The 27,672-nt window shown below is 36.8% G+C and overlaps 1 protein-coding gene across 1 annotated transcript in view; it reads left to right on the plus strand.

The window, feature by feature from the left end:
* Positions 1 to 27,265, plus strand: part of ERICH1 (glutamate rich 1) — a 110,618-nt gene extending 83,353 nt beyond the window's left edge. The window contains exons 5-7 of the mRNA XM_009288936.1: positions 19,013 to 19,390; positions 21,849 to 22,043; positions 27,018 to 27,265. Of these exons, the coding sequence (XP_009287211.1) occupies positions 19,013 to 19,390; positions 21,849 to 22,043; positions 27,018 to 27,091 (647 nt within the window). The 3' untranslated portion in view covers positions 27,092 to 27,265. The remainder of the gene's footprint in view (positions 1 to 19,012; positions 19,391 to 21,848; positions 22,044 to 27,017) is intronic.
* The last annotated feature ends 407 nt before the right edge of the window (positions 27,266 to 27,672 follow it).

Genomic DNA, 27,672 nt, shown 5'->3' on the forward strand with positions numbered 1-27,672 from the left:
AGGAAAAATTTCTTTACTGAAAGAGTGGTGAAACATTGGAAGAGGCTGCCCAGGGAAGTGGTTGAGTCCCCATCCCTGGAGGTATTTAAAAGACGTGTAGATGAGGTGCTTAGGGACATGGTTTAGTGGGCATGGTGGTGTTGGGTTGACGGTTGGACTCGATGATCTTAGAGGTCTTTTCCAACCTTTATGTTTATGATTCTATGATTCACTTGTGTATTGCTCATACATATTTACTTCATTCTCAAGTCACTTTTGTAGCTCTCATGTATCTCCCTTTTCACAACATCTTTTTAAGAATATAAACTCCAGTACTGCATGTAGTATTTGTGGTTTCAACAAGGCCATGTGTTGAAATAAAATAGTCTTTTTTATTTCTATCCACTACTCTGTTTTTTTAATATGTCAAGAAATTGCATCAACACTCTTCTGCCACAGCATTCCAACAAGATCTCCTGTTATTTGATACATTGATACCTTTGCCATTGCCAAAAGTCAGTCTCTTGGAAAATGTTTTCTGATAAAAAAACTGCATTCGACCATGTTTAAAATTTGTGTGGTTTAGGGTCTAGTATTTTTGGTTGGTTGGTTTTGATTTTGTTTGGGGTTTGTTTTGTGTTTTTTTTTTTTTTTTTTTTTAGAACTAGGTTATCAAGTAGTGCTTATGTATAACTTCCCTGTTCTCATTGCTTTTTTTTTTGTCAACAGTAATTTTAATGTTAGTCACTGATGAAAAAGCCAAGTAGCTGCAAGCTTCCTACCAGCCCCTGCAGAACTGGGCTTTTTTAATTTGACAGGTTTTTTGGTTTTTATTTTTTTTAAGTCATCTCAAACCATGTCTCAAAATCTCAGTGCTATGAGTTCATAGGCTGTATGTGTTGCAAGAAAAGGCTATCTAAATCTGTAAGTATTTTTATTTTCCCTATATATTAATATAGCACATGTACAATTGCTTTTCTGAACCTGGTATCTGAGAGAAAGAGCTATGAAAAAAGAATGCTGGGAATCAGGCTGTCATGTAGTATGTTCTGTCAGCTGCTTCTAGACTAACTGTCCTCCATCTTGTGGCAACTTCTTGCATTCTGAATATTTAAAGCTTTTAGCAAGACAAACGGAGGGAACTGTGGTGATTTGGGGGTGAGGATTCTGCCTTTGCAAACAAAAATAATAAAGTTCTTTCCATCTAGTTTTATTCCATTAAAAAAAAATTGAACAACAAACCTATTAAAGGATGCTTACAGATAAAAATCATATCTTAATGTAGGACTTCATTAAGTACTCCCGAATAATGAAAGATACTAAATAATCATCTCCAAATAGTGAGATGCTAAAGTACAGCTTTTAACTTAGTATTATAGTCAGTGTTTTGCAACACAGATGCACCAAATCACATTTCAAATGATAGCGTTAATAAGTGAATAAGATTGATGTGCAGATGTCCAGATTTTTCTTACAACTTGCTGAAAAAAAGAGAGATTTCCTGTCCTGCATTCAGCTACTTCCAAAACTATTGTTGTAAGGTTTGTTTCTCTCTTCTCCTTTCCTCAGACTTGTTAGCATGGGTCTTTCTTCTTCTAGAAAGGATAGTATGGACTTGCAGGTTGAAAACTTATTTGTAAAAGAGTTACTGCTTTAAAAACTGGTTTTCAATAATTCAGCGAGGAAGAAGCAGTGATTTTGTGGTGCTTCTGGCTCTTGTATTTCTGATGGTCAGGCTAAGTCTTTTTAAATTTCTATTAATGAATTCCCCTAGTTAGTTTTGGATGTTCTGGTCTTAATTCTCTGCCAGTTTGGATGTCACTGTTTATTATTAAAACAATATCCTTGTGCATGATAAAATTATAGGTGATAGCATTCTGTAATTTAGCTCTGTCCTTGCAGAAATTAACATATGACTCCTAGTTTGTGAATGGCAGATTTTCCTGAGCTCCCAACAGCTTCAGGCATTCTCATGTGTATGTCATCCTCGGAAAGCAAGCTGTAGCAACAATGATACCTCTGTTAAGGCTGTTAATATAAGTCTTTCCATAACGTTGCTGGTGTTTATAGATTAATCGATAACTTGGAAGGGGAGATGTCTGTGAAGTTAAGCAACTTTCTCTACAGCCAGTTTTGTCTTCAGCTTAAGCGTACTTGACATTTTGGAACCAGTTACAGCGAAATATGCCACAAACAAGTAGAGATACGGGACAGCTATAGCTGAAGAATTCTGTACTTCAGATGTTTTCTCCTTCGATATCCTTTCTGCAGACCTTGTATTTGTTGATAGATGCAATGACATCCCTAATAGATAAAATTGCCACAGGTTTCTTTCTGAAATTGAATAAGATTAAATAAGCATTTTTATTTTCGGAGTTCAGATAAAGTATTCAACCATTTGTTATCTCAGACTTAATTTAAAAAAAAAAAAATCTAGATCCAGTAGTGCCCATACTTACACTGACGCTGTTATGAGTTGACTTACATTACTGGAATTAAACTGCAAGGTTAAGAAAGACCTAAATCAACTTCTCTAATATTGCTTTGGAAAGTTTTTAAATCCTGTTCTATCTGAACAGGAGAAGGTTTCCTTTTTAAAGTGACACAACTTAAGAGTTGTCCAGAATTCTAGTCATGTGTCTAACTTTTATCGTATTGACTTCCAAGGAGTTAAATGTATGCTTAAAAGGAGATTCTTGCTGATGCACCATGCTGCAAAAGCTAGCTGAATAGTGTGATCACTTCTTTTTGGAAATCTTTCTTTAGTGTACCACATGTGATACAGATCATAAACGCTTGAGGTAGGTATAGCTTGGGCAGTCACTTACAGGAAACATCTCCAGACTACTGGTACCCTGTAGCAGTATTATAAGCAATTTCAGTGATCTGTCAAGCAGCCAGCTAGAATTGAGTAATCACCTCTCTTGACTTCACAACAAACAAGTCTGAACCTCCTGAAGGTGAGTGTGAAATTCACCAAGAAATTCACTGCTGCCCACTGAGGATTTTTAAACACAGGATTGGGCTATCAATTTAAACTTGTAGGTATGGATCACTAGTTCAGGTTAATATACAATGTAGAAACCAGTCATTTCTAACTACCACTGTCTGTAACTATTTACATCTAAATGCCAATATATCCACAAGCATATGGGACTTCTACAGAACTCGTGCATCATGGTACAGATCAGGAGTTGTTTAATGTTATTGAAGTCTTCAGTAGTTCTCGTGTGATAGTTTCTAACATTAAGACATTGATAGACACCGCATTTAAAAAAAAAAAAAAAAAACCAAAAAAAAAAAAAAAAAAACCACAACACTCTGGAAAATGTCTTTGGAAGTAGAATGGCAAAGAACTCTGCCCCAGATTTTTAGCCCAAATTTGTGTGTGGTGTTAGGAAAGGCTGTAAATGCTGAAAATGTATTAAGGAAAAAATAAACTTTGTAGTAACGTGATACACTGGTAATGCTTTACTTTAGCCATGGCTGCATGTTAATGGTTTATTAAAGATCTTTGATTTATATTTCTATAACTGTAAATAAGTACACTTACAGATGCTATAAGTATTAGTTAACTTTCAACATGCTTTTGAGAAAGCCTTGAATACTTGAATAACAAAAATGTACCTTTGAAATGAGATCTCATTCCTGTGTGTTTCTGTAGTGTAGAAAACAATGTACCCCTAATCCTGGTTTATGCCTTTACATTTTAACAAAGTAAAGAGAACACTCGGTTGGAACCCAGAGGGCAAACGCGTGCTTACGCAGAGCAGGAACTCACCAACAAGTGCATTTTTAATGAGACGTATTTACTCTGGCAGTTACCTTCACCTTCTGTGGTGGTTCTTGTCCTTCATCTTATCTTTGTTTCTTATTCCTCCATGATACAATCAGTGTTTCAAACTGAATCTCCTCTTGTTTACATGTCCGTAAGTCTGAAAGTAATTCGGTTAAAGTAGGTTCAGCTAGTCAGGGGCAGTATGTGAAGCAGGAGGAGGGGAAATTAGGGCCTTTGTGGCATTTTTTTTCCTTGCTTTTTGTTTTATTTCAAATTACAGTGATGACAAACACTTTGGTTGAGCATTCTCTCCTCTAATAGATGAGCCTCACAGAATGAAGAGGCACTGTGGCCTTCTGTTTTTCTCTTCTTTCCTGACTTTCTTGACTGCATCCCTTTTAGCTTCCCGTATCATTTTTGTATTCTTGCCCCCCACCCACTGACACACTTCTCCCCTCTCAGCTGGAGCGTGCTCCCCCTTTCTCCCTCCTTGCAGCTGTGTTGCAGGCTTCCCGTTGTCATAGTGACAGTGGGCAACTGATCAGAAAGGAAAAGAAAAGAAATAGAGAACAGCACCAACAACTGCCTTCGATCCCAGCAAAAAGCCAGCGCTGTTATAATTGCTGCCTCACTTGAGCAGACACCCAACACTTTGGAAATCTGACACTGCTTGACTACTTTCACCTCCTTATTTCATAACGAAAACATAATCAAGGCCTAAGCTTTTGTACTTAAACTGTCATGGAGCAGCAGGGTAAAGTCAGTAGGGTGCTGGATTAAGGGGAAAGGCATGTTGGTAAACTTAGAGCTTGGTCTCTGGCTGCTCAAGTGCTTCATCATTCTGTATCTCAGTTCATCACCTGTAGAAGCAGGAGATTCGATTGTTTTGTAGATCTCGGAGAGGTTTCTGATCACTATTAACATACATGATATTTTCATTTTGGCTATCAGTTCTATAGTTGGTTGCATGTAAAATTATAACCTCCACTGCTCTGCTATTGCTTATGAACCTGTTAGTATTGAACCAAAGCAACATGTTGCTGTCCTACATGTCAAGACTCAAATATCCACTGACAGACAACACACTTGTGAATACTAAGCATGAGAATGTGACCCTGGCTCATCCTCTTGCTGTTAGGGCTCATGTTGCTCTTTCTCTCTAACAAGACTTTTTTCAATGCAGTATTTTCAATTCTCACGTTCAAAAAAAAAAAAAAAAATAGGGAGCAGGGGAGGAGGAAAGCAGTTTGAATGCAGAATACCTATTGTTATATATTACCCTTCTGTTTAAATACTCTGAACGCTGTAAAAACAGAGTAGAAAGCTCATTGCTAACGCAAAGGGGCTTACAATCAGTATGGCTGAGCGGACAAGGAAAATGAAGACAGCAGGGAAAAAAAAGTGTGAGTAGTAGTAACCATGTCTTTTTTTTTCTTAAACAGTTTTATGTAAGTGTTTTGTATAACATACAGGAAATGCTGCTGTCTCATGTTGGAAGTCAGAATCAGGCCTACCCAATGATTTAATTTCATTGTTATTCTGTTATAGCAGCTGTTTTAATTTATGGCAGTTTGTAGGCTTACAACCACACATTGATATAGCTGTCTCCATTCAGTCTCCGCTTGGGAAATTTCTTGATCTCATATCCTTTGTCTTTGGTTACTGCCCTCTGCAAAATTTACAAGTAGCAGTCTCTTAAAGTACTGAACAACCCTCTGTACAACTGTAACCTGTGCCAAGGAAGCTTTGAAAATTGTCCTCCATCCATCTCCCTTTCCCAATACTTCCGTTAAATAATTTTGTTTGCTACTTTCATGCTATCTTTCTTCCATTTTATCCCTGCAAGTGGAAATTGGTTCATAATTGGAGTATGCCCTGTTAGTGATTTGAACTCTATCAGAGCCTTCTGTATATTAGACTAATGGAGAGAAAGGAAGTCCCATACTTCACTGTAGAATCATGATTGCTCTGTATCACAGGATTTGCATTGCACATGCCATACATCAGCCTCACTCACTCTCTTCCAGCGATCTGTGGAGGGCTGAAAAGAATGGAAGTTATGTTGATATAGCAAAAGACAGAAATACCAGTGCAAACAAATTTATTGCTGTAATCTAGCCAAAATGCACTACAAGCAATCCCAAGTTGCTTCGAACAGCATGTTTTGGCTGACCCAAGCTACTGCAGTTTTTCTTATTGCTACCAAAGTTGTGTATTCCTTTGCTGCATCTATGTACCATTAGTTTAATTTCCCAGCTGCTTTGGCAGTATGCAACTGCACGAGTAGGCATTCGGGCAAATATGCAGTCTCTCCTGATAAAGAGTGAATCACTTCAACAGCTGCATCACTGGTTCACAGTACTAGATGCTTTGTATCCAGCTGATCATGCTCCACCTCACAAACTCCTCTGCATGAAATCTGAGTGTTCTCAGGCTCTCAGCTGGTATAACCAGCACAGCTGTACTGACGTCAATGAATCTGCTAGTTTACAGTAGCTGAGCACCTAGCTCCGTATGGTTGTAGTGGGGAACATGACCTTCACTGACCTGTGGGCCACTGCCAACATTTCCTCCTTTTCTTGATGCAGATATTATAAACAGTAGTCTTGAGCCTCCAGTCTTTGTCCAGCTCGTCTAATGACAGGTGAAGTTTTGTGTGAATTCACACGAAATTCTGTACTTTTCCATAAGAAATGAGTTACCTTACTTTCTTAGAGCTATTTATTTCTGGGTAGGTTGATGATATTTGACAAGGACTTCCATATATCTCACTCTACAAACTATCTCTCTGCACCTTGCTGCTGAGGGGAGTAGGAGAGAACTCAGAACCAGTTTTACTGAACTAGTTTTGCTTCATTAGGCCGATGATACCAATTTTTTACCAATCTAATTTAATAAGCATGAATGAAAGGTTTCTTAAGTTGCTTTTTTACAAGGGATTATTTAAAAGCTGAATTCATAAATGTTAGAAACATTGAGAGAATGCAACATAAGCCTAATTCACTGATAAGTCCAACTTTAAGGTGTGTAGAAGAGGATGCGAAATGCCATGTGACCTGAAGGTCCTGACTGCTAGAAACAGATTCTGCCAATTCAAATTTGTGTAGTACATTAGTCTCAGTGGGTGATGTGGTGGTGGGATTTTTGGAACCAGGACCGAGGTGTGAGTGTAACACTGACCTGGATATCAGCATCCTTGCATAGCTAACCACAAAAATAAATTTATTTTGTTACTTTGCTTTTCACTGGCAAATAGAAAATGCACTGTCAAAATGCCAGATATAATATTAGATAAAAACTTTGTTTTGGTAGCTTGAATAATAGACTAACTAGATGCAAAAATATTAAGTATAATGGAACTGTAATGGTTGCAACACCTTAAAGAGAACCTAACAACCATTTAATAAAAGCAACACCTTAAAGAGAAGCTAACAAACATTTAATAAAAAAGACGTATCCTTAATGCACAATGAGCTTAATTCTTTTCATGCTTCTGTCTTAAATCCATTAAATCCAACTTTCTCATCTGGATGGCTTAGGTTTGCAGTATGTTCACAGGCCATTCCATTCTGTTTACATTTTTAGTATGCACTCAACTCCATTAGTATATCAGCATTTCTTGAGTATTTACAAATGGAAACATCTTTTCTCAGTCTGGACAAATAAATAGCTCTAATTTTTTGGTCATTGTCTCTCTAAAGATGAGGAGTTAGAAGCTCTTTATTACATGTGTCTTTTTTTTTTTATAGAATGCTTTGTTATCCTGATTATAAAACAAAGTATAAGATATGATTTCCAAAAATGACAAAGGCATGCAGCTGTTTAGTTGATAGGAGAGTGATTTGCTGTGAAACTTCATGAAAAGTGACTATCATTAAATATAGGAATTATATCTGTAGTTACTCAGCTAGCATTTTAGAGGAAGCAGCAAATAAAGTGAAAATGTCTCAAGTAGTTCTTAGTGCTCAAGTGTAGCACCTATTCTTTTGCAGCCTTCATTCAATATACTAAAAAGCCTTGATTCTTTTATACTTAACTAACAAATTTAGGTTAGTTTTCCATTAACTTTTAAGTCCGTTACTTGTCTGTTTTCAGTCTTAGCTATTCCCACGTGTCTTTATATCTCTGTCCATCATCTATACTGATGCTGACACAGTAAGCTCAAACATCTTTGGGTGCTGTTTTAATAAACAATTGTGTTGGGTTTAAAGACAAGATAGCTGAATTAAGTATGCACATTTATTAAGAGTCATTCCCCAGAGAACTTGACTTCACTGAATGCTCAGATCGATGCACTTTTCATATTACAAGCTATGTAAAATAGTAAAGATTCTGCTGTGGAAGCCTAGATGTATAAAGACGAGCAAAAATATGCATATAGGAATGTGGTTGAAATTGAGACAGTATTGATAGATCCGCATGGAGAGGCAGCAACTGCTGAAGGCTTTGGGGCTGGTCTGCAGGTCTATAACACTTCATACCGTGAACTGCTGCAGTAGAACAGGTTTGTGCAAGGACCTGATTTTATTCCACCTCTTCACTGAAGCATATGAGAATACTCTACTGAACTGCTCATATAATTAGAGTGAAGCATCTAGTGATATTATAGCAAGTGATGATAATAAAGTCTAGCTAGATCAGACTTACCGTTTGGAGGAGCCTGCCTCTTTTTATGTGACCACAGAAAGGGGAGTGAATATTATGGTAGCTTATACATCTCAGTTAAACACCTTAGCTGAACTGTAGCATTTTTACTGAAAAGAACATGGTGTCCATCCTTCCTGTTCTGCCAAAGAAAAGAATTGATTGATTCTTTGTTCAGTGCTTCTTTATTTGGTATATAGGTGAACACTGTAGAGGAGAGAAAAGTTAATTGTGCTTGTTACAGCTCCTTAAGAAATGGAAATACATAGCCTTAGGATAAATGGGAAGACTTAAAGTAATAAAACAGTGATACAGCTCTCTTGCTTTCATCTCAGGATCCAGGTTTAATCTTGTCCTTTTTTGCCAGCTTTTCTCCTCCTGCAAAAAAATGCCAGATTTTCTTGGCATCTCCTTTGTAGCACTTGCCAATGGAAATCTCCCATTTACCTCCACTACGAACTCACTGTCTCTTGGGCTTTTTGTGTTTATTTTGGGCCACACACACGTTTTCTGATGCCCCTTTTGTTTTTTCTGCTCTTCAGTGATTCTTTAACTACATTTGCCTATGATTGTTTTAAGGTATATAGGTGCCTGGTGAAGTAAGTACTCATAGTCAGTTCTGAAATGCTGCTCAGCTGAACTTTGGTACCATAATCTTGAATATACTATCGATGAATAGACTGTTTAATGCTAAATATTATACAGCTTTGGATGGAGATATTTTTGTTTTTTCTCTGAAAGGGAAGAAGAATATATCAAGGAAGAATGAAAGATTATCAAATATAATATGCAGTGTTTCCTTACTTCATATGTATTACACACATGTATGTATCTGTGTTTCTAATTTCAAGCAGATTGTAAGATATTTTAGTGATTGCATGGAATTTAGATGTATGTTTAAGTAATCTCAGAAATTACTTCTCCCAAGAAAAAAATTCTGTTACAGTATTTTCTTTGACATACCTTTAGAAATTGTAATGGTATAGAGCATCTACTAATAATCAGAAATGTTTGCATTTGAAAATAAGCATCACACTTTGTTTAGTGCAAAACCATATGTATATGCATAGAGAACTTCAGCAAAAGCTTTATAGATGATGTAGTAACTTTTGCACATATGCAGAAAAATATCTAAAAATGCAATGGTTAAATTACTTGAATGTGTTCTGTAGTGATCATCTACAGTGCTTTTCCTTTTCACTCTGTAACTGGCATTTTTGTTTTATTAAATACATTCTTGGTTAAATATGTGTATTAAAGTGAAATGCCTCTAGCAGTTATATTACAAGCTGTATAAACTTTCATTGTGTATTACATATCCATTAGTTCAAATGTATTTACAAGGTTTTTATACTTCCCTTTTTTATATCTTCCCTTTTAATGGCAGTAATTCTGTACACTTAAACTTGTTTGCAGTGAAATGCTTATTTTAAAAGCCAAGTAAATGGAAAGCCCTGAATTATTTTGAGCTGTTCACAGTCTATTTTCTGGTGAACTTCTGCCAGCTTTTTGTGTCACTGTACTTGTTAGTACAGTAGAAGTTCTCTCTACCTGCTGCAGTATAAGGTAATGGCAGAAGTGGATCTTGTGTGAAGTCCTGGTTAGCATGTATCTCCTTCAGAGGATGAACGAGTAGTAAAATTTAGGCAGCAGTCTCCCTTGATGTTGCTTAGACAGAGAAGTAGCCAACACCACAGAGCTAGGCATCTGCTATCTCCATCCAGACGGCCACCATTCCCAGTTCTGCTTTCACAGTGGTCAGTTGCTCTGGCCCTTATCTCCAGAGAACCTAAAGCCATTGCTGCGGTTTGTTGGTCATGTCACTTGCTGCAAGATTTTTGTGAACTCTTTAGTATTCCAGAATGAAAAAAGTCCTGTGACTCCCAAACTGCCAATTCTTTGAGAAGATAGAAACCTGTACTGTGTGGCCTCTTGTCCAGCTTGACTACAGATAGCTTTTATGAAGGGGGCAGGAGGGGGACTTAACAACCATTGCTTGTGGTGGTTTCAAACTCAAGCATTCCAGTGAAGCCTTAAGAAACTTGGTTTTGCTAATGAGATGTGCAGGTAGCTTGTAACCTTACTACAGATTTCTTGGACTTTGTTTTTGGTTTAAAGCCGCTAATTTTGTAGAGTTTCTGTCCTACTTTCTCTTTGTTCATCAGTGTATAAGTAAATGACCCACTTTCTCATGGTTCATTTTGCATCTCTTTTAGTTGTCCTTTGGAAAGAATTGAAACAGAGCTGATCTGTGCATAAAACCCTGTATCTTTAGGACCTGTAAAAACATAGTACATTGGTGGTGTGGTTTGGTATCTTTTTAAAAGTACTTTTTCATAAAGTAAACAGCCATCCAGGTTTCTTTATACAAAAAAAAAAAAAACTTACTTTCCAAGAAAGCAATTTTGATCTCCTGTATCCCCACAGAAAATGCTCAGGTACATATGCAATAATTTTTCATGTGCTTCATGAGTAGCATGTGATGCAGCCATGAGAGTAATGGCAGTATAGTGTAAAAGCACTTGGGTAGTTTGTACAGATAGGAACAGCAACAATCATGTAAGATATATAATTATTACAGAAGCACACATCTTTTTAAATGTATGATACCTACTTAGCCAGCCTGCATTGTCTAATCAGCTGCAAAAATTTGTGTGTTCTCAAAGTGAAAAAGAAAAGGCCAAATGAAGCTATAGTCTTTGACTTCAGCAAAACATTTGCATTTGCAATGAGCCTTTTTTTTCCACCAGACTTGCATTTGTTAATTAATTAAAGTTAAGGAAACTGTTACTGCTTAAACAAATTGAAAAATTGTTCTCAGACCTACGTTCCTTGCATCGATGTGTGTGTGGATTGAGGTACGTATCATTAAAGCAAAGCAAGCTTAGCATCTGTTTCTTTACATATCCAGCTGGGATCGTGAATACTCATGGCTGTATGCTGAAAGATCAGAGAAGCAGCAGAGAGAGTAGTAATGGCATCTTCAGTTTCTCCCCATTCAGATGACGTGACCGTCACATCAGGATGTTGTGAAAAGTCTGTTTTTAGACACAATCAATAACTAAGGCATTGGTTGGTGGGGCTGTGAGAAGAAATGTGACTCTTGACTTTGTCCGGGGTGGAGTTTGGTTCACAAGAGGCACGTTGCAACAGCAACCATTAGGTTCAACATCCTACTGAAACAACAACAACAAAAAATGCCAAAAGATCCACAACAGTTGTGATCCACTTCAAGAAGGGACACTACACAAAAATAAAGATACTTACTAAAAAGAACCTAAAAAAGGTCAGCTAAGAGAAGGAAGTTGTACCAGGTGGTGTGGAAGCTACTTAAGGACATCATATGTGTCCTTATGACCATATGTGATATTCAAGGCCAGCGCCCACCACTTGTCATGAAAGGCTTGAGGAAAAAGCGAAAGGAATACAGCAGAGAGAACTAAAAGAAGTTGTTAGAAAGAAGTAGGTGTCCTTTAAAAAGCTGAATTCACACCCAAATGATGTTTTAAACCGGTTTAAATGTAAAAACATGGTAAGACAGGCTAAGGAGTATTTGAGCAAATGGTACAAAGAACTAAAACTGGTAATAGGTCTTACTTCTGATGCATCAGGAGCAATGCGCCTGCCAGTCTTTTTCGCCAATGATCATGGTTTAGAAGGAATACTTAGGGAGGCCTGTTTCAGAGAAGTTAAATAAATTCTTTGCATTGATGTTATCTGTGGAAAAAACCATGGAGAATCCCATGCTGGAACATTCTTTCTTGGGTTTTCTCAAAGGATATGTGAAATGGATGTGATTTAATGGTCATGCAACAAAATAAATGATAAAATAAAATCACTAGTACCAGATTTTATTCACCTAAAATTTCTGAAAGAATTTAAGGGGGAAAATTGCCTGTGTTATTGATAGTGATGCATAACCACTTCCTTTTCAAATCGCCTTGTTAACAGAGACTTTGAGGCTGGATAGTGTGATGCCAGTTTTTTAAAACAGTTCTTAAATCATCCAGGGAACTGCAAGCCTGTAATCCTTGTGTTGGCCCTAGGCAGTTCAGCGCAAATTATAATGCAAAACAAGATTTGTGGATGCCGGAAAACCTGTCATCTGCATGGGAAAGATCAACATGAGGTTTGCAAAGAGGAAATCTACACATATCTTGGAATTCTATATATGTGGATAAGGGTGTTAGAGTTGATGTGGTTTCCTTGAATTTCCACAAAGTTTTTGAAAAAGCCCCTCACCAAAGGGGCACACAGACATAGTGTGAAAGGGAAAGTTCCAGAATAGATAAGCAGAGGAAAAGAATGCAGCAGTTCTCAAAACCGGGAGGTCACAACTGGAGGCTTGTGTTCGTTAGATGGTCAAGTAAAAAGAGTGAACAGTGAAGTCAGAAGGTTTCCTGATGGCTACACAGATATTGACTGCACTAGAGGAACAGCTGGGTGCACCGTAACCTCAGATTGAGTGATTTGTCAAAAATGGCAGGTGAAACACATTTTAGATAGTTGTCAAGTGATGCACTTAGGAAAAAAACAACCAGTCAAAATTCACCTGCAAAATGGTGGGCTCGGAGCTGGCTGTTACAAAGCAAGAGTAAGATTTTACAGTATGATAAATAACTCTGTGAAAACATTTCAGCACTCAGCAGCAGTCAAAAAACAGATAAAATTATGGCAATTATTAGGGTAAGAAGTACAAAAGAAGGAACATCGTTATACCACTGTATAAATCCAAAGTTTACCTTATCTTGAATGCAGTGTATGGCTACTGTTTGATACAGGTTATGGTACTAGGTAGATGTTTGTTGTGACCAAGTGCGGTTCCTCTTATGGCAGAAATTTGACATAGCTTATGAGTAAGAGAAATTTGTCTGTATATACAGTCAGATAAACATTGAGGATTGAAGACTCTGGCAGACCATGATATCTGCTTTTACTACTTATTGTCACTACTGTTAATTGGATTTGCTTTAAATCCAAGAGGTAGTACTCTGTTGTGGTAGGCAGCATATATGCAACATTTGCCAGTTTTATATGAATTCTTCATCTGTGAGTATACAAACATAGTATGAATGAACAAACGAAAGATGGTCCCTATCCTAAACAGCTTCCTGTCTTTTGCAATTTTCTCCAGCATCAAAAGTGTTGTAGATTACTAAAACCTTTGAAGTGGGTTTTTTTCTGATTTCAAATGATGATTTGAAACAATTTCTAAAAAAAAGAGTGTAAAAATATTACTGTCATCTTGTGCTCCTGAGATCTTTTCAGTATTGCTTTTATTCTAATGAACCATTACATTTTACTGCATTTGTTAGCCACAGCTTTTCACTCGTGGCCAAATTGTAGCTGCTGATATCTTAATTGGCACTAAAAATAACATTTTTTTCCCTTGCAAGATCCTAAACCAAAATTAGATTCCTCTGCATTGACTGCTTGGTACACCATGGAAAATCCATCCAGTATATCAGGGAGAAGAAGAGAGTTTAAACTGGATGAAAAATCAGGAGAGGCACATGTCCTGTTTCATCTGAGCAAAAGAACAAAATTACCATGAACAACATCCGGAAGGCCTACTGTGGGACTTGGTCCTTGAGCAGGGGAGCCAGCTGCCATACTTGAGTCATGATGAGCACATTTTAGAGGAGATTTCTAAAGCTCAGAGGATATTCTTTGACTTTCTTTTCCTCAGTTTGCTTTATCTCTTCATCTCTTTTTTTTTTTTTTTTTATGTGCTGTTCTAAAGGTTGGTTCTAATAATATTTAGGGACCTGGTTTTTAAAAATCCCTAGTACGTCAGCTTATTCTCAGATACTCAAAGCCAAACTGCAGTTTGGCATGCTGTGGAACTTTGTATACCTTAGACTTGCAGACACCTAAGTAAATAGCCTCTCATTTTTCATTGTCTTATATGATGCTTTCCCGGAGTGTTTCCATCTGCCATTGTCTGAAGGAACTGAAATAATAGAGATAAACTTGAGGAAGCTCATCTTTTCAATCACGGAGTTGCCAGCAATGTGTTCATGCTGATGGTTAGTCCGGATGGCAGGAACATTCAGCTGTTGCTGTTAGCCTATGTTAAGCTTTGTATTTAATCTCTTCATGTCTCCCGCTGCCCTGATGATGAATACAAAATAACTTGCTAATATAATAGAAGTTAATAAATAAAAGTCACCTTATTTGGAATCTTGATGTAAATAATCTTTTTTATTATTTTCTGCTTTTCCTTGAAGATATAAACTGGATGTGCTGACTTTCCATTATCAAAATTCAATAAGCGGTATCTATAAACTGAGTTCTCGATTTCATTTTAAGTCTGTTTTTTGACCGATTTTTGCCTCTGTTCTGTTAAGGAGACATGCAGTTTGCATGGAGAAAACTTTTTGATGTTTCAGACCAGATCAGATAGGCTGTTAGAAGATGACTTTTTCTTTTGGTGCTGACTTTCCTTTTCAGGCTGCTCCTTGCCACTTCCATATCATTCTGTCAGTCAGGCTAGCGTGACTGTGCAGCTGCATGGTAAACTGCATCAGGAAAGTAATCTAGACTAAAACAAAGAAAACCCCAAAGAAAACAGTTATTTTTAACTCTGAACAGTTCCTGAGGAGGGTGTTCTTATTAAGGCTGAAAGAAATGCTTATGAAATTACAACCGTGGCCGGAAAAATGTATGTGAGCATTCTGTCTGGAAGCCACTTTTCTCAGTCTGAGAGGGCACCAAGTCCAAACTAAACAAGTTAAAGACAATTGCTTCTGGATAATTGGATTATGTGATAAATTAAGCCACTTGTGGAGCAGAGATGCGTCTCAGGAGGGAGAGAGGTGACAGGCCATTATGGAACAGAAGGAGAAGAGTCATCAGCTCTTGTGGAATTAGGACAAGCTGTAGCTACAGTTGTGGCTATAGTTAGTATGGTCCAAAAGCTGATATTCCTATCGACATTGCTTAAGTTTGTATTAAACAGCTTACTAAGATTGCTTGTGTAGTATATATTCCCTGCATTTGTTATAATTATGGTGCTTTGACATAACAAACCTCTTCAGTCAGTGGAAAAAATTATTAGAACCAAATTCATATCTATTGAAATTTATCAGGCCTCCCTACTGGTTTGAAATTGTAGAGAATCAGTCAAAAGGGTTTTTTTAATAAAACAGTGGATTTTGTTAACTAGTAAAAATCAGTCTGATGAGCAGACTCATGTTAAGAAGCACCTTCCTCCATACTGTTAATTTTTGTAAAAGAGACTAATTCTTCTCAATTGTTGCAAGCATCTAGTCCAAATTCATTGTCTACATTTCCTTTGTAGTTAATGGAAGGGGAGAGAGAGAGATGAAGACCTTCAGGGTGCATTTCCATCCCAGCTGGTTTAGGATGAGGTAAATTGCTTTCTGAACATGCTAGCATCTCTTGGTTTATCAGAGGGAGCATAGGTCTAAGTATGCACTATTTTCTTTTCAGACAGCTAAAGTTGTGGGAGGTGAATCCCTCTGAACATTTCATTTGTTAAGATCATTGTGTGGGCTGTGACCTAAACATTATGGTTTATATTTCTTGTACAACTCTTACTTATGTTTTAGCATAGGTGTTATAATCGGGTAGCCTTGCTGGCTATATAAACAACCAGTTCTTGAATCCCATTAAGAACTTGGCTCCTATGCATACCACACACACGTGAATTCAATAAGCTAACTGTACCGTTTGTAAAACAAGTATTTACTTTCTTCTATTTGCTTGTGAAGCTGCTCAGTTTAATTATATGTCACCTTGTTCTTGCATGAGGAGGAAGAAACAGAGCCCATTTTATTACTCCTTCTTGCAAGTCAAATCGTACGAATCTTTTTGGAGTTTCTTTCTCTGGTAACTTCTGTGAGAGTCCTCCTCTTGTCTGCCAAAGTCTTACCGTGCTGGGACTATGCTAAGAAACATAGCATTACAAGCTTGAAGAGTACAACAGATTTGTATAATAGCTTTTAAATTTTTCCTGTTATTTTCGATCCTCTTTCTTATGTATGCAAACAAGGTGTTTGCTGTTCTGATCACTGATACCCACTGAGAAAATGTTTTCATTGAGCTTTCCATACTGATGCACAGGTCTGGCTTTTCTTTTGTTTTTCCTCAGCTGATAATAGTTCGCTCTAACCCTAGCAGTGAGTTGTTCAAATTAATCCCTTTTGTGTCCATTGGTTTGCATTTGTCAACATCTAATTTCATCTGTTTCTGATGTTGCATCGCTAGTAGCTCCCACACATGGAGCAGTAGATACTAAAAAGACATTAAAATATGGGGCAAAGAATAACAAAAACTGCTAGAGGACTGCCAGTTTAACTCCTCAAGAGAACTAGGTAAAGTCTTGCATTTGACTTGTTTTCTGTGTTGGAGGAAACTCAGCACAGTTCTGATTTCCTTTCAGTTGGGTATTTATCTTAATAACATACACATAGGAAGACTTCGTTCATTCTGTGTTTTGACAGCCTCACCCTGGTCTCTTCAGACCTTCTGCTGTCCTGAGCTACTAAGGATAAGCAAACTTTTGGATTTGACTCAAAACATCAATTTTCTTAAGCCCTGTTCCGCCTTCTGCACCATTTTTTTTCAAGTGGCTTCAAACCAATTGAGGGTGCTTGGCTGCACAACATGCTGTAGCTGTGCTGAGATTTAGTGATTCTTGGATGCTTAAAGAGCATGCTGGGCCACTTTGCTGAGAGCACAGATTAGAGTAGCTTTATTAGCAAACACTGTGGTTCAGGTTAACAGAGGGCTGAGAAATTTTACGGAACAATGTATCTATGTTTACAGTGAAATTCACCTATTATAACACAAATACTCCCATGAAAATCCAAATTAGATCTTAAGAGGAAACATTGATATTTTGTTTATAGTATCTTTCACCATTCATATCTGCCTTCAGTTCTGATATTTTATTCCTACAGGACGACACAGACGTTATTTTTCCCACATCCCATATGTCCAAATCACGTATAAAGATATTTAGCTCAAATACCATGCGTGCGAAACATTCCACACTGTGGGTATGAGGTGACGTTTGGTGTGTCTTTAACATGCCATGGTGTTCAATTACAATACAGCAAATTTATTTTTATGCAGCCTTCTTCATAGAAAGTATGGAAAATTGCTTTGCAGTGAGTCATGTGTCAGCTAAAGAACTAAAAGTCTTGTAGTGATATTTAAAGAGAGAAAGTGGCTCAGAGCTGACAGAGTTCAAGACAGAAAAAGAAACAGAAATGAAAGAGAGGGCCTCCAATCATGGATAAAATAGAGGCAAAGACAGGTAGGGGGAGGAGTGATGAGAAAGCCAAACAAGCTGAGAATGTCAGTGGCAGTTCAGGAGATGATGCAGATCATTTGGAAACAACCATTGGGCTTCAGGTGTCTCTCCTGCATTACACCAGCATTAGCCAAGCAAAGATTCTTTGACCCTAAGACAATGGCGTAAAGCCAGATAAATAAGAACACTGGGCTCAGTGCACTGTGAGGAATTTAGAAACATGCAGGTAGAGGTTGAAGGAAGGATAAATGGCTTAACTTTCTAGAGCAAGACATTAGAAGAACACTGGCATTCTGCACTCCATGATGTTTAAAAGTGTGAGGATTTTGTTAGACCATGGAAGAGGGATTTTCAGTTAATTAGACAGGAATTACTATAGGCATGAATATGGACTTCAGCAGCAGTGCAGTCAAAGGGAGGATGGATTCTGGCAGTCTTCCCTCATTAGTGCCAGGAGGGCTTACACGCAGGAGTGTGTAGGAGAGGCAGTCAGTTCAGGGTCAGAGATGACTTTAGAACTCTGGCTTTGTGTACAGGGATAAGATCTGAGTAAAGAAGCATGAAAGCGGTCTTGGAGAGCAAGAGAGACTTCTTTCCCTCAACATTTGAGCCTTTTGAAGAATTCGCTAGTAAGGAAATTATTATGTAGCAAGGGAATGACAGAACCAAGACAGGCTGTTAAAGAGATCAGCGATTACTTGCCAAGGTCACTGATGCCTTGCATGCTTTCCCTATAAAGTTGATGTCCAAGGCTGAGCTAGCAGTAAGATATCCCAAAGGAGGAGAATGTTTAAGGAGGAGAAAGTAGAAGAATCAGAAACAGATGCCTGGTGTTTTTAAGGCACAGCACTATCATGGAGGGATATCGTTGATATAAACGCTATCATCTTTTATTGTGAATTACATGCATTCTTCTTGCATTCTTGGTCAAGTCTACCAACTGGTGGTGTGGGGCTCTTGGGGGAGCTCTCTCATCCCGTGTCCCCCAGCCTGCCCATACTGTTTTTTTCCCTGGCGATCCTTTTGACCTCACTCTGTATAGAACCCTATTATCTGCCTTAAGAAAGTAAATGTGATGTCAAATATGTCGCATGAAGGAGAGTACAGTCTTTATTGAAAGCAGAAGGGAAAAGAACTTGTCTTCTTACTCAGTGCCTTCAGAAAAGTTGGCTTTGACATAGTACTGAAAGGCATTCTAAGCATAAAAGTAATGTTAGAGCCACTCAGAGATCCCAGAATTTGAAGGGAGTAATATTTCATTGTATGCAGTTCCAAAATGCTTATTACAGATCTTATTTACAACTATCATGTCTCTTTTGAATCTGCAGAGGAGGAATATCAAGGACAAACCAAGAGAAAGCGCATTCGAAGGAAGAAACAAAAGAACAGTTTGCAAAACTCTAATAATTTACATGGAGAACAAACAGAATCTGGAATGCAAGAGACTCTTGTTCAAGATAATTTACAGCTGCAGCAGATAGACAGTCCCAAAATAAGCAAAAACAAAAAGAGGAAAATGAAGAAGAAGCGACAGAAAGAAAAAATGAGAGCAGCTGGCTTGGTAACAAAAACTACCGGTGTGGATTTTACGTATCAGCCTGACAAAAAAAACAGAGAAGAAGCAGCAGGCTTAAAAGACATAGATGAAAAGGCAGATAGCATTCTGGACTTCCTGCAGGCAACACAACAAATTTATTTTGCTGACAGTATGTACCACTCTTTCTCCTTTCTTTTCATGAGTATTACCGCATAGGGGAAAATAGATATGCACTTATTATTGCTGTAGAATGGGCCAAATCTACTGGAGAAGCGTCTCTTTTGAACTCAGTAAGACATGCGAGTACGTAGTATTTGTCCCGTTTTCTGGTGGGTACATGAATATGTAAGAATCCACACCAATATAAAAAACTGTGGTTCTAATATCTTTGTTTCTCTGTCTTTGAAAATATACATAATATTCCTTGCTCTTTTTTAAAACATTCCAATGCACTTGGGGTAAAGGTAGTGGTTAAATTGGACCAAAATCTTCTTTCCTCTGCAAGCAAACATCCGGAAGGATTACTTGCATTCAGAGAGCTTCAAATGAGGGCAATAATTGCTATCCTAAATTACTTTCATGCTTACTATCTCTGAACCAACCTACTTTTCAGAAAGTTCTCCTCCCCAGGAGGAGATTTATTTGTGATATATAAGGAAATCTAGACAGACAGCATCCAAGAGGAAAGGGGAAGATACTGTAGGCACTGGGAAAGCGTATTGGCATAAAGCACTTGTGAACAAGATGGATGTGAACTGATGCTCAATGCACATTCCGTAGAACTTTAAAAAGGATTGCATGGCTGTTATCCCTAATGGCCTATTGAATGTTCATCTGGCCGCTAAAATCAGAGAAATTCCTGCTATATGTTTCTTCTGTTGCCTTCCTAAAAAGCTGCTTGTATGGTGCTTATGTCATAAATGCCTTTCAGAGAGAATGAAGTTTTAATGGTAAGTATAGTAATTATGTGTACATACACCAGATTATGTTGGTATCATCTAGAATTAAATATGTTTTCTTAAGGGCAAGGTGGTGTGTTCTTTAGTTGCTTAGCTCAGAACATAGCTTTAAAACGATAACTGTCTTGTAAAACTGGAAAAAAGCAGTGAAATTTTTTTTTCAAAGTGCATGGCCTTGACTGTCTTTGTGGAGCTGAATGAAGAATATTAAACAGCTTACCTACCTGTATGAGTCCATCTTAACTCAGAGCTGTCACCTCCTAGTCTCATAAAATTCATCTTTGACTACAGAATTACTTAAAAACCCCTGTTAAGATGACATCAGGGATTTCATGTTAATTTTTTTTTCAAGATTTATATATAGAATTTTCTTTGCTTACTGTTAAAATATTTCTGCCATGTCAGGTCTTCATACTAAGCCTAGCATTCGAAATCCATCCTACTTTCTGGCTACTGTATTTCCATCACCAAAAATAAGAACTTTACTACTTCAGTGTACGGCTAAGTAAGCTAGAATATGTGCATTTGCTGTAGTGTAACTCCAGAGTAGCTGAGCAAGATTGTAAACTCAGTTAACAGTTCTGCTGTTACTACATGACCCAGAACAGAAACCTGGTCAGTTATCCACAGCTGTGTTGAATGTTGAATTTTAAGAGAAAGTGTTGAGCTTCCAGCTTTCCTGGAAGTCAAGTTCAGGTTTTAGCAGTGGTTGACAGACTGACTGGCCCTGCTGTCAAACCTGCAGATTGGACCATTGAGCCAGTGAGGACCTTGGAATCCACAGAGAGAAATTCTCAGATAGAAGAAAGTTCATCTGCAGATAAGATGTCACATCCATAAATCAGAATGTGACTAACTTTCTTGTTAGGCAAATCCCAGTTTATATATAGATCTGACATTATGCTGTTTGCCTTTTATAGTTGAGTGACTTTAACACTCCCCATTTTTTTTTAGAAAAAAATTGGAAGCCATTGCTTTTAGCAGCATTTTCAAATGGTCACATTGGATTATACTTCTTGTACTTATGTCAGAAAGCTGAATCAGGAAAATCTGTTCTTCTCAGTTGGCTTGCTGGTAAAAACAGAAGAAATAAAGGGAGTCTGGTTAAAGGGACAGACTATACATTGTTACTGGAATGGAAGAATGAATTTATGCTTTAGTGCTGTAGAAACAATGTATGTCCTTCTCTGCTGCCTTGCATGCTGTAATACCCTCTTTTTAAGTAAAAACGTAAAAGTACAGTAACAAGATAATTGGATGCCTCCAGAAGTGCTTTGCAGTAGTTCCACAGAGTTGTTCCCTGTCTCCACGTGTGTGCATTTTTATAATACATAGTGTGTAGGAAGCAAAACCACAGTGCTTTGGCCACAGTACAGTTTCTTCATCACACCTTCTTCTGTGCTAATTTTGAAAACTTAGATTCCTCTTGCATTTCTGTCACTATGAATCCTTTTGTCCTTTTTAATTTTTGACTTTGATACTTTCCCCTCTTACCATTGTTTTAACATTTAACGAAAAATGGGAGGAGCAAGCTGCTCTTTAGTACCTGATATTTGGTTGTAAGTTATACTAAAAAGGAAGATGGGGTCTTTGAAAAGAAAGTATAATTAGGAAAATTCTCTGCGCTCACTGAGTATTTTTAATGTGCTTTTGCAATTGTTTTTCCAGATAAATCAGAAGGCACAGATTCTGCTGTAAATTCAGCAACTGCCCAAGAGCTTTTACAATATCTTGAATCTCGCACCATCTGTTCCTCAGATGTGACTCTCCTGCATCAGCTGAAATCCCTTGTATTGCTACAGGATATTGAGAGATTGAAGGATGCTTTGAAACAATTCCAAGAACAATCCATGATGCCTCCTGGTAGGTTCCATTCACTCACGTTCATTCACTGATGTTCTTTTTTGTGTGGATTAAAATTCAGATTTGTCACAGGTTTTTTGTGTTAGGAAGCTGTAAATAATTATATAGTGGTAAATATATGCTTATACAAGATTTGAAAGCATAATTCCCACTGAAAATACAGTGATTTTCCCTGTTTCTTGTTTGATTATGATCAATACAGAAACTTTTCATACTTTGCAGCAACTATAGAGTACAAGATGATTCACGTTCTTAAAACAATATTTTTTAAATCTTAACTGTTTTAAGATTTTATCATGTTTAAAGCATATTTTTAATACATTCTCTTTGTAGACTTTTTAAATCACAGGAATTAACTTGTTTATCTTGGAGATTTCACTCATCCAGTTAAGGATTAATTTTACATGCATAATAATCAATAAAGCCCATTATTTAATTTCTTCTTGGTTACCTATGTGGCTTCTTTACATGTAGATTTTGCATGCCAAAGTTTGATTTACAGCTTTGTTTTTGTTTAAATATAAACATCTGGTTTAAGTTTTTTAAAAATACCATTGATTATGTAAAAATGTAAAGTCACTCTTTATAAAAAATGATGCTATAAAGTCATTCATAAAAAGAAAAATTATTCTGTTACTAAATCTTTTAACCCTGAGGTACAAGTCTGATTTCATTCATGCTCCTTTTGTTCTCTATTATAAACCCTATAATTTTAGTAGAATTTCTTCTTGGACAGTTAATAGTTCCTCAAGTGAATGTGGGATCAGCATGTAGTCCATAGAAGCTATAATAATTCATTTTCCAAGTAGTCTTCATTTAAACAGTCATTGTTACTTGTCATTAGTACATTTGTTGCAGCATCAGCCAAATCTACAAGATGTGCTGAATTTTCTTGCCTCCCAAAGAATTTAATCAGAGTTGAGAGCGCTTGCCATGGCACGAGAGAATCTCAACCATTTTAGATAGTGCTCTAAGTCCTTTGAAGAGTAATGACTGAGCTGGTAGTAGTGTGGTAACAGAGTAATTAAGGTCATAGCCATCAGAGGCTTAGCAATAACATTCAAAGAAGGGACTACTGCTTGTAATGTCATTAAATAATTTACGGCATGATAGTGGCTAAAGATTCTAGTCAAGACTGGAGCCTACTGCATGCATTCTACATGCATGCTACATGTAGAAACACAGAAAAGAGAGAATTCTTGCCTGTAGAGTTCATAGCTGATACATTTTGAAAAGGACACTCTTACATAGGTATTCTTTAAAGTGTACATATGGAGTATGACAGCCTTTAAGGTTCTGATAGATCTGAAGTATCCACATATGCATGGAACAAAATCCTTCTGTGCATTCAATAATTAATTTCAAGCCTAGATTCTATGATCTTAATTATAATCAGATAGTCTCATTGGATGTAATACACATTTGCAAACTAAGTAGGACTCAGCAGGAATAGTGGTAATGGTATTGGCCCTTTATTAAATGACCTAATTCAGCTTCTGTTGATTAAATCAAAATGGAACTGTTGAAGTGACCACATTCAGGATATTCCTTACAGGCTTTATCCAAATTCTACTCAATACAGTAGGAATTTGTTGGGTTTTGCAGCCTTGAGGCAAGCTGCTCTCTTTACTTTTATATAGCAGAAATGTCAAACTGAAGGGAGAAGAGAAAACAGAAGCAAATTAGAAACAAATCCATGCAACTACCCTAATTTTCTGATGTACGTATTTGTCACTTGAAAAAGCAGAAAACAATTTTCTGAGTGATTTTTAAAATTAGTTTATGTTTCTGCTGATACAGCCTGAAATTGTTTACTCTTCCAGTTGATTTTTTTTTTCCTAGTAACTGTTGCCACTCCGGGCTCAATTCTAATCTCATTCCAAGTTCGCAGTGGTGTAACCGTAGTAGTTGATTTGATATTCATGAGGTACAACAAGATAAGAAAGAGGAAAATACATTGTTATCAATTATTAAAGCATAATTAAACACCTGCTAGATATTAATTTGCCTCAGCAGAGTTTAGCAATACATTCTATTCGTAATTCAGGAATTTCAGTGAATGAGAATATAGTGCTTTGAAATTTTACCTTGAATTAGGCTTTTAATTATGCTTTTTTTCCTACTTTTGGCTGAAAAATAGGTCATCTTGCCCAGGTTTTTTTTAAATTTTAGATTTCATTCCCAATGAACAGGTGATAAAAGTTAAGAGTTACTACAAAAACTTGTTGTCTCAGCAAACTCAAGTTCTTGTTATAGAAATACAGGTTAGGGCTGTTTATGAAGATAAAAATGTACAGTACATCAAAATCTCAATTTTTTTTACAAGTTTGATTATCTCTCCGTTTTTCTGTTTTGTTTATTTTTACTGGGGCATGATGTACTGGAAGAAAAGGTCATTCCTTATTAACATGATGAAAAGAAAACAATTTTTCTTAATTTTAGCAAGGTGTATTATTTTTACAAAATAAACCTATTTTTAGTTCAAGAAGCTATATGTTAACCCTTTTTCCCATGGTTATGGTACTACTTAAGATGCCAGCAGCAAAGGAATAATAATGTTGTCTCAGCAAACTCAAGTTCTTGTTATAGAAATACAGGTTAGGGCTGTTTATGAAGATAAAAATGTACAGTACATCGTAATCTCAATTTTTTTTACAAGTTTGATTATCTCTCCTTTTTTCTGTTTTGTTTATTTTTACTGGGGCATGATGTACTGGAAGAAAAGGTCATTCCTTATTAACATGATGAAAAGAAAACAATTTTTCTTAATTTTAGCAAGGTGTATTATTTTTACAAAATAAACCTATTTTTAGTTCAAGAAGCTATATGTTAACCCTTTTTCTCCCATGGTTGGTTCTACTTAAGATGCCAGCAGCAAAGGAATAATAATGGGTGCTATGTTTTGTTCAGTTTTGTCTTTAATTCAAGGAAGGAAAGAGTAGGGAAAAAATGAGAAGTGATCCATCTCTTTCATATAAGTGCACATTCTCCATTAGTAAACTTTACAAAGTAAACATACCATTATATCTCTTTTATTTCTTCATATATGTATGTTATGGTTTAATCTAATTTTCCACTGGGGCTACCAAGTCCCACTTGGCAAGTTTATGCCTACTGATGATAAATTTGCTTTTCTTAGTAACTTTTTACAGACCCTTTAGAGTAAAGCTATGGACTGCCCAAGGTCTGCAGACCACAAATTGAAAACCTCTGGTTCAAGACCATGTTTTGGTATTTCCTTCACATCTCTTAACATGTTATTCAGATTGGGAATCATGGTTCAACCAAAAGAAAAAAGAAACAATGAAGAAGAAAGGTTCTGTTTTATCTTGAGCTCTTAGATCCCAATATTTGCAGTTATATCAAAGAAAGGTCTAACAGGGTTGGTGGTGGGGACTGAAATATTTTGCAGGAAGAGGAAATTGCTAAGGAGATTGAAACAGAAAAATTATCAACATGAAGGTATTATCTTTAACCCTTCATTTAAATGAGAAAACATACTTGAACAAGAAAATCCTCTATGGTTAAGAGATACTGGTTGTTCTGTCTAGTTGTCATCCTCCACCAACTTACCTTGTACGTTGTGCTTCAAGTTACTCCATCAAGTTACCTTTGACCTTGTACTTCAGCAACCATACAAAGTTGAGGTTGGTCAAGAGTTTTTGTTTGAACATGGCTATTTAAAGTGTCATTGTTCTCAGACTGTAAAAAAGAACAAAATGTCCTATTATTATTTCCATTTATTTGGTAGTCTTTAACAAAAAGTACTTACCTCTACCTAAATCCCTAAAATGCAGGGAAGAATATGTTTAGAAGTCAAATAGACACACAGTTCTCGTGATGGGGGCTCGGCTGAACTTTGTCACAAAGTCAGCGGCCATTTGCAAAAGGAAGCCAGACACCTTCATGATCCTGCACAGTGCAGTGGGCAAAGGAGAAGAGCTGTGACTGGAAGTAATGCTCCATTTGCTGGTTGGAAACTGTAACTTTTTAAATGAGGGCTACTTAATTTTCATTTCACATCAATTACTAAAGCATAGGTGATCGCCTAATTAAAAAAAAAAGTCATTATCTCCTAATTTATGAACTCATTCAGCTTCCACTCATCAACTTCATTCCATTATCTATTAACATTTTCCCTTTGTTGGTTAGTATCAAGCCTCAAATATACTCTTCCCTTGTTGCCTAGGAAATTATCACTCACAGAAGAGCTGGAAGCTTCTTTTAACTGCCTTTTTTTGGAGAGTTGTCGTTTATATATGTCTCCATTGCTGGGGGTGGGAGGGGTACAGCTTGCAGACCAGAAGTAATACAGTTACTGTGTGCCAACAATGCACAGGCTGGATACACAGAGGCCCCAAAATGATTAAATTCAACTTTTTTTTTTTTTGAATGAACATTCAAAGAAAAGGAAATTAAATGTGAAACCTATATTAGCATAACATTATAGAATCATCTTAAATGTGATAAGTACTGTAGAAAGTCCTGTTGTTAAAAATAAAGTCACATAGATAATCTCTGAATTAAGACAGAAGCCATGGCATTTTGAGGCTTTAATGCAGCTGTCTGTACAAGATGACTCATTCTCAACTAGGTGCTACTGTAAGTTAAATAATAATGTGTGAAATTACTCTCCGGACAGAAAGAAGTGGAGAAGATTGTACTCTTTTAGCCTTACCCATATGATCATGTCATTTCAATCTCCTTTTTTTCTGAATTATTGAATCATAACAAATAGGATATTCCAAAATATAGAACCAAAATTGTTTCTCATACAAATAACTGACTTCCTAAAAGAAAATGCACCTGTTCAGCTAGAAATACATATGTATTAGTCTTCAAGCTCCAGTATCAGCACTGGTTTTACTGAAATGCTAACATTGAATGGGAACAGATGTTCGCACAAGTCTTTTTCTTTAAAGTTCAGAAATGTCATAGAGGTATTTCAGGAGGAATGTGTTTTCTTTGTTTCAGATCATACCAAGATAGTCACGTGTCTGTTTCACTACTGGATTACAGATATCCTTCCTGTGAAGAACAGGAAATAAAGCCTTGCCTGTGTCCATATGCGCGGGGTTAAAATTTCATATACAAACTCTTAACAAAGTAGCAATTGTTCAGGAAGAGCAGTGTCAATGCACATTCTACACCTTCAGGTAAATGAATTATTTTTCTGTGTTACAAACTCCAGAAGACAATAAACAGGGTATAACTGCATGTGATTTTTGTGTTTGGTTGGTCATGAATATGCATATGCTGTGTGGCCTGAGTCTTCAGCTGGATTAGTATGTACATTTCACTTTAGGACTTACCTGGAATGATAAAGTCTGTATCAAGTATTTTGTTTAAGAAGTGTAGTATTTATTTTTTGTTTATAAATTGATCGTTTCTTTCTGGAAGTTTTATTTCTTGACTTTTCTTGTTTATCTGATATATCTGTTTACCTTAAAAACAGAAATATATTTTTATATTTAAATTTAAGCAACAGTACATTTGAGGAATGTATTTTTGCTGAATAAACTGCTAAACTATGGAAATAGATAAATTTCTACATGTGGGTCATGTAGGTACTGTTTGGAGTTATGCAGAAACTTGGATGGCATTTTCAGAACTCTTCCATGGCCCAGCC

The sequence above is a fragment of the Aptenodytes forsteri genome, unplaced genomic scaffold (assembly GCF_000699145.1).
Source record: "Aptenodytes forsteri isolate BGI_AS27 unplaced genomic scaffold, ASM69914v1 Scaffold121, whole genome shotgun sequence".
NCBI lineage: Eukaryota > Metazoa > Chordata > Aves > Sphenisciformes > Spheniscidae > Aptenodytes > Aptenodytes forsteri.